General features: G+C 43.2%; 1 protein-coding gene across 2 annotated transcripts; it reads left to right on the top strand.

The window, feature by feature from the left end:
* The first annotated feature begins 2305 nt into the window (after nt 1–2305).
* Nucleotides 2306–7730, top strand: LOC115139751 (caspase recruitment domain-containing protein 9-like). 2 transcript variants are annotated; one of them, XM_029677488.2, is made up of 11 exons: nt 2306–2663; nt 2903–3040; nt 3388–3713; nt 3881–4051; nt 4426–4578; nt 4914–5039; nt 5856–6044; nt 6432–6477; nt 6622–6731; nt 6912–6985; nt 7151–7730. In XM_029677488.2, exons 1-11 carry the CDS (start codon nt 2492–2494, stop codon nt 7248–7250), a joined length of 1605 nt encoding a protein of 534 aa, XP_029533348.1. In that variant the 5' UTR covers nt 2306–2491; the 3' UTR covers nt 7251–7730. The 2 variants fall into 2 exon arrangements, with proteins under 2 accessions (XP_029533348.1, XP_029533349.2); XM_029677489.2 differs by having other exon boundaries at nt 2582–2659; nt 2889–3040.
* The last annotated feature ends 238 nt before the right edge of the window (nt 7731–7968 follow it).

Raw genomic sequence — 7968 nt, 5'->3', positions numbered from 1 at the left:
GCTATGCCAAATTGCTGGATATTGGCGGGAACTGAAACATGCGGTCGTACACGTCGATCTAGAGCATCTCAAACATGCTGAGTATGTCTGTTGAGTATGCAGGCCATGGAAAAACTAGGACATTTTCAGCTTCCCGGAATTGTGTACAGATCCTTACGACATGGGGCCGTGCATTTTCGTGAAACACGAGGTGATGGCGGCGGATGGATGGCGTGACAATGGGCCTCAGGATCTCTTTACGGTATCTCTATTTAAATTGCTATCGATAAAATGCAACTGTGTTTGTTGTCCATAGCTTATGTCTGCCCATACCATAACCCCACCGCCACCATGGGGCAACCTGTTGAAAACGTTATCAGCAAACCACTCACCCACGCGGCGCAATACACATGGTCTGCGGTTGTGAGGCCTGTTGGACTTTACTGCCAAATTCTCTAAAATGACGTTGGAGGCGGATTGTTGTTGAGAAATTAACATTCGATTTTCTGGCAACAGCTCTGGTGGACATTCCTGCAGTCATCATGCCAATTGCACACGCCTTCAAAACTTGAAACATCTGTGGCATTGTGTGACAAAACTGTACATTTTAGTGTGGCCCTTTATTGTCCCCAGCACAAGGTGCACTTGTGTAATGATCATGCGATTTAATCAGCTTCTTGATATGCCACACCTGTCAGGTGGATGGATTATCTTGGCAAAGCAGAAATGCTCACTAACCGGGATGTAAACACAATATTTGACAGAAATAAGCTTTTTGTATGTATGGAACATATCTGGGATCTTTTATTTCAGCTCATGAAACATGGGCCAACACTTTACATGTTGCATTCATATTTTTGTTCAGTGTTGTACAAGTCTGCAAAAAAAGACTTTCATTAAGCAATAAGGCCCGAACAGGTGTGGTGTATATATGGCCAATATACCACGGATAAGTCCTGTTCCTGGACACAATGCAACCCAAAGTACCTGGATTCAGCCCTTAGCCATGGTACTGTAGACAGGTGTGTGCCTTTCCAGTTTCATAGCAAAGGGTCTGAACACTCAGACTGGAAATGTATCTCCGGTGCATCCTGTTTCCATTGATCAAACAGGTTGTTAGACATTTTTTTTAACAAAAATACCTTATTTACATAAGTGTTCAGAACCTTTGCTATGAGACTGGAAATGTATCTTTGGTGCATCCTATTTTCATTGATCATCTCTGAGATGTTTCTACAACTTGATTGGAGTCCACTTGTGGTAAATTCAATTGATTGGGCAGGTACTTTGCGTTGCTGAGGATTTTTTTTATTTAAAACATTTTAGAATAAGGCTGTAATGTAACAAAATGTGGAAAGAGTTAAGGGGTCTGAATACTTTCTGAATGCACTGAACATTGGCCATATACCCCAACCCCCCCAAAGGTGCCTTATTGCTATTATAAACTGGTTACCATTGTAATTAGACCAGTAAATAGTCATTGTTTGCCACACCCATTATATGGTCTGAAATAATACGGCATTCAGCCAATCTACATTCAGGGCTCAAATCACCTGGTTTATAACACTCATTATAATCTGGCAGGTTGGTTTAATTGTGGTCAAAGTTTGGCCAGAAATGTCCTCAAATGGGCACACCTCTGCCTGTGAACAATTTATTTTATTTTATCCAGGATGCAAAAGTTTATTAGCCTAAAACTAACAATTGTGTGGTTTCATGAGCTAATAGTGATGCAAAATTCTGGTAACTTTCCCAAAACTCCTGGCTGAAATATTCCCGGGATCAAGAGGGAATAAGCAGGAAATCTGACATTCTCTATTCAGGATTTCTGGGAAAACCTGGGAATTTTGTAATCCTAGTTAATAAATGTATTAATATTATATTGTGTGTGTATATAAACTAGACAATACTTAATGAGGAACTTGTTTTGAATATCATTTGCAATGAAGAAAATCCATGTTTTTACCTTAACTTTCAAAACTAGTGTAATTAAGTTGTTTTATCACCAGAACTGATTTAGCAACAAACAAGATGGAAGAAAAGGATTGAGGGAGTCAGTCAGCCATTGCCTCAAAGTCATTAAAGAAGAGAGTGAGTAACTGCAGATGTCCGTACGACTGCCAATACTCTATCACTCTAATCACTCCATAATTCTGTGTTGGCTTATTAGGAAAAAAGGAACATGCTGTATGTTGGTAGGTCGATTATTCACAACTTTTCAAGAAGTCACCACTGTTGTTACATTTTCACTATTAAACATTTTCTTGAAGAGTTTGTCTCAGCACAAATACTTGTGAAATGGGGGAAATGGAAAAACTGAAATAACTCCTACAAAAAAAGGAACTTGACTCTTGCATCATAAAACAGCAGTTCCACATAACAGTTCCACATTTGGATTGTAGCCACTTTAACAACTAGAGTTCGCTCCAAGTTGATAAACCCTCAGTGAAGGAGTTATTAGACCAGCAGGGACCCAGAGACAATTGGGACTGACAGTCAGAGTGTGTCAGATATGGAGGATGATGAGTGCTGGGTCCAGCTGGAGGAATACAGACTGCTGCTGACAAAGACCATTGATCCGTCGCAAATCACTCCCTACCTGCGGCAGTGCAAGGTGCTAAGCTGTGATGATGAGGAGCAGATATTCAATGACCCCAATCTGGTCGTCCGCCGACGCAAAGTAGGTAAGGCACTCTCTTCTATTTCAGGTTATTGAGAAAACGGTCAAGTGTTCCACTTTTTACTTTGAACTACAAGAATGAAGTTGCATTCCAGGTCATCCTTATTGCAATTGCACTGCGCATCTCAGAAGATTGCTATATATATCAATTCAGCCATGGAGAGATGTGATAATCTGCTAAATAACGATGACCTGAAATGAATGTCCATACCTTACTTTTAAACCTCAGATTCATGCTCACAGGTGCACTATTGGATATTCTTCAAAGAACTGGACACAAAGGCTATGTGGCATTCCTCGAGAGCTTGGAGCTGGACTATCCTCGACTGTATCACAAAATTACTGGCAAAGAACCTGCCCGGGTCTTCTCCATACTAGTTGGTGAGTAGCTATGAACCGTCTTTCTGTAGAATAGTTGTGTTTCCCATTCAAGCTTTTATGCATTTTTGTAAGTTACGAGTTAAATGTATTGCTAAGATCCTTCAAAGTGCCAATGTCTGACTGTGACAATGGATTTGTCCATAATATAACATCACAAGAGGTTGGTGGCGCCTTAATTGGGGAGGACGGACTCGTGGTAGTGGCTGGAGCAGAATGGTATCAAACACATCATACGCATGGTTTCCATGTGTTTGATGACATTCCATTTACTCCTTTCCAGCCATTATTATGAGCCGTTCTCCCTTCAGCAGCCTCCACTGCATAACATACTCTCTCTGACATCATAGACACGGTGGGTGAGTCAGGACTGACTCAGTTCTTGATGAATGAGGTCACACGTCTGCAGAAGGGACTGCAGGAGGAACGCCGGCGCAGACAAGAGGCCGCTGCGGCTGCAGCCACGCAGGAGGACACTGTCCGCCAGCACCAGGTTAGGGAGAGGGAGCTGCGGAAGCAGCAGGAGCGCGTACATCGTATGCGGGAAGAGAAGGACCGGCTGTGGGAGGAGGTACGCCACCTGAAGGACGAGAACTACAGCCTGATGCACGATGTTACCAAGCTGAGCGAAGAGAAGAACAGTGCCCTCATGTCCAACCGTGATCTGCAGCTGGAGGTGAGATAGGGAGGGGGAGGGGGGGTTACAGCTCTGGCAAACCCAAACACAACAACTTATAAAAAGACCTCTGCAGTCATACATGTTGACACATTTTGTTAGAGGACAGCACAAACTCAATCAGCAACAGCGAATACAGTTTCTATGGGATTTTTATTGATCAATAGATAGAGAAGCTGAAGCACTGCCTGATGAACGCGGAGAGCGACTCGAAAATCAGAACTGTGAAACTGAAGAACGCCATGGAGCAGAGACCCAGCCAGGACAGGATGTTGCAGCTCCAGAGACACAATCATCTGCTCGCAGCGCGCATCCAGGAACTGGAGGCGTCTGCTCAGGTACGTTTGATCCCTCCTCAGTCAGTTTCAGTGATAATTTCTCAACAAATGTTTGGATATGCAGTGAAATAAAAAGGACAATGCGCCGTTTTGTGCGCCGCAAGAAAAAATGTATTTGCAAATGGAAGTACATGTGATTTTTCAGATGCACAAGTGTACCCTTTTCGCACTTCTGAGCCAAGTCGTGCTGAGCTGAACAGAGCTGTACTGTGCTGGCTTGGTTACGCATCCACTATACTTTGAGGGAACTCTGCTGAAAAGGACAAAATGAAAAGAAAATATCTGAATCTGCACAGTGTGATTCAGGCTGGTACAGTAGTGTGGTAAAAGTATTGTCTTGAGTAGTGTGACAGGATTCATCTATGTTCCAACAGGGGACAGCTCCAGCCCCCTTGGATCAAGAGAGGCTGAGCGCTGAAAGTCTGGAGGACTACAAGCAGCACTCTCAGGCTCAGCACCAGGAGCTGGTCAACAACATCTACACTCTGCGTAAAGATCTGCACGATGCTGAGGCACTGCGGGATAGGGTATACATCACAGCCTGATATTTTCCACAACAATGAGCACTGTTTAGGGTTAGTTGTAGAGAAGACTACTGATTATATTAGCATTTTTAAAATATAAGTTATTCAACTGATTTTTCAACACAGGTGCAAAATGTATGTCACAAATCACGTTATTTCCTCGGAATGCTGATCCTCAGCATCGGAATTCATAAATGTCCTTATTTTTTTGTCATCTGCCCCGGCTTGTTCCTCATTCATTGGAATAGCTGTGTTAAATTGTGCAAGTTGGTTTTTCCCGTGATGGAGCAAGCTCTGTTGTTCCAATTGTAACAAGTAGGTTCGATTTATTCTTGCAGTACTTGGAGGTGAACGAGGTTCTCGACTTGAAATGCACGACATTGAAGAAGGATGCCAAAATGTATCGTGACCGAATGGAGGGTATCCTGAAACAGATGGATGAGGTTATCAGGGAGAGAGACAAGGTGAACATGGTTGTGATTCTAGGACCGTGTCATACGAGGACTTCACTGACTTGGTGGAAAATCCTAACTTCCCCTTTCACTTTGTCTTCCATTGGCATCAATGCAAGACTAAGTGAACATTCAAGTGACGGTTAAGATTCGTCCCATGCCTCCCGGGTGGCACAGTGGTTAAGGGCGCTGTACTGCAGCGCCAGCTGTGCCACCAGAGACTCTGGGTTCGCGCCCAGGCTCTGTCGTAACCGGCCGCGACTAGGAGGTCTGTGGGGCGACGCACAATTGGCCTAGCGTCGTCCGGGTTAGGGAGGGTTTGGCCGGGATAGGGATATCCTTGTCTCATCGCACTCCAGCGACTCCTGTGGCAGGCCGGGCACAGTGCACGCTAACCAAGGTTGCCAGGTGCACGGTGTTTCCTCTGACACATTGGTGCGGCTGGCTTCCGGGTTGGATGCGCGCTGGGTTAAGAAGCAGTGCGGCTTGGTTGGGTTGTGTATCGGAGGACGCATGACTTTCAACCTTCGTCTCTCCCGAGCCCGTACAGGAGTTGTACTGATGAGACCAGATAGTAGCTACTAACAATTGGGGAGAAAAGGGGGTAAAAAAAAAAAAAAAAAAAAAAAAGATTTGTCCCATAGTGCTTATTTTAATTTGATCCGGAAAGGAGTTTACTTCTATTTTGATCAAAATGAAAGAATTGAACTATCTGTGTTGGTTGTGATCAGATGTTTATCCAACCGCACTTGCCATCTGTTTCATATAAACCACTACAGTAAAGCAAACCAAAGCCCCTGTTTTGTCTTTCATCTATTGTTGCGGTAGGCCATCGCCTCACGAGAGGAGTACCACCAGGAGAATTGCCGGGGCCTCCAGGAGAAGGACCAGTACCGGAAACAGATTCGGGAGCTGGGTGAGCGCTGTGATGAGCTGCAGGTCCAGTTGTTCCGGACAGAGGGAGAGGTTATTGCGCTACAGACCAGGCTTCACAGACACACCTGCTCCCAACATGATGTGAGAATGGGTTCCACCAAACCGCTTTCATTCAGATCTGTTTTAATTCAAAACCTAGAATGTTACTGGATTCACTGAATTGCAAGCTTCTCAGATTCTCTCTCCGTTAATTGTTTCCATAAAACGTTTTTGGGAAAGGATAGCCTCGGTTAGCCTTTTGATTTTGGAAACATATTTACATGAAATAACGTCTTTCGCTCTCAGACGTCAGACTTTGAGGATGGTTCCTTGCAGAGACTAAATGTAATGTGCTTCCTGATTTATAACAATGTGGTATTATTACTTTTGAACTATGTTTTTCTGCTTTGGCAACTCATGTGTTTTCCTGTCTCTGCAACCCACTTTAGATTGAGTGTGTTTTTTCCCCTGTGTTGTTCTCTGCCACAGAAAAGTCAGACCAGTGAGGAAGACTGCAAAGATAAATTAACCAAAGGCAAGAAATCTATGACAAGTGACAAATAACCATCACAGCACAAAAAAAGATATTCAACAACAGTCTAGTTCTAGTTATTGTGCTCTGGCTAATCATGACCTTAGCTTAAGATGTGATTTGACTGTGCTTTTTTTAAAATCCTAGCTAGTAGCGTGGAGCTGCAAAGTCCGACATCAGGGGAGTATGATGTGTGCATTGCTTCGCAAGACCACCAGTTGTGTGCAGGAGGGCCCAGGGAGGAGAATATCTCAGCAGTAAGTACCTTCAATTGTTTATCTGTTGACGAGTTGAGGTCTTGACCACTTATCAGTAGTCGCGCCAACTGAACTCACTTCTCTCCATCTGGATGGAACACATGTCAAATGTTGTTTCAGTTTAAAAGGAAACCGATGTGAAGTTAATGTGTATTGTAAATGTATTTTTCTTTGTGCCAGGAAAGAGCTCCATCAGTGGATGAGGTCTTAGGTTGTAGCAAGCCCAGATCGAGGTGTAACATCTACTACAGAAGGTTGGCATGTTCATATGTTTTAGAGAACATTTCTTTGAAATCTGTATTTTGTCATAGTCTCCATAGGGGTTATCCATGGGAGTGATTTTGGTATGGCGAAGAGGCTTGTTTTATGCTGCTTGTTTTTAGAATTTTTAAAATAATAATTGAATTCTTCAACAACAGGAAACGTGTCCTTAGGTCAAAGCCCACATGGAAGGAACACACACCTTGTCACCTGGACAACAGCAGTGGAAGTGACAACACTGACACGGATGGGATGTGACTGAGAGAGGGGGAACAGAGGAGGGGCTGGGTGACATGGCAAGGACCTTGAGACACAGGCTAGTTTACATTCTTAAACAAAACATGTTTCATTATTAAATCAATTGAAATAATCATTTTGTTGATATCATGAATACGTTTAATCTTTATATTTTTCCAATAATATTTGTATATTTTGAACCGTGATTGCATGATGAATGTGTTTCTGTATTCAAGTTATTTGTACGAGAGACGGTATCAACACCTTCCTCTGATGTCTTTGCTTGTATCTCTTCATGTGCATTTTAGAAGAAATGCCAAAGCAGAGGAAAGTGGGTATAATGAATGGCAAAGAAAAGTAAAGATACAATTTGTATAGAAATCTTTGATAGAGGCACACTTGCACTTTGTCCACAAAATGCAGACACTGGAATTTATGGACACAAGAAGTTACAATCTTTGCATTTTGTGTCACGGAATAAAATGTTTTCACAAAATGTTACATGTTGCAAATGGATAACTTGGAGCAGGGATGAGCAACTTTGATGGGGGTAGGGGCTGAACTCATCATGAGGGGCTGCAGTGGCTCGTGGGTCTGCGAACCCACATCCATACCCACACATATGCAGTCAGAGCCGGCACTAGCCATTTAGGGGCCCAAATAATTTTGTTGCCCAATCCATTTTAGTGGTTAATTTCCTGCAATTCTACAGTCGTGGCCAAAAGTTTTGAGAATGACA

This window comes from Oncorhynchus nerka, linkage group LG13, assembly GCF_034236695.1.
Source record: "Oncorhynchus nerka isolate Pitt River linkage group LG13, Oner_Uvic_2.0, whole genome shotgun sequence".
NCBI lineage: Eukaryota > Metazoa > Chordata > Actinopteri > Salmoniformes > Salmonidae > Oncorhynchus > Oncorhynchus nerka.
The sequence above is the reverse complement of the archived record's forward strand: the minus strand, read 5'-3'. Positions and strand labels throughout refer to the sequence as shown.

Coding starts and splice junctions, on each gene's coding strand:
- LOC115139751 (XM_029677488.2), top strand. CDS start 2,492: ATGGAGGATGATGAGTGCTGGGTCCAGCTGGAGGAATACAGACTGCTG. Junction 5,040..5,855: donor TTATCAGGGAGAGAGACAAG/GTGAACATGGTT, acceptor TTGTTGCGGTAG/GCCATCGCCTCACGAGAGGA. Junction 6,478..6,621: donor CAAAGATAAATTAACCAAAG/GCAAGAAATCTA, acceptor TTAAAATCCTAG/CTAGTAGCGTGGAGCTGCAA.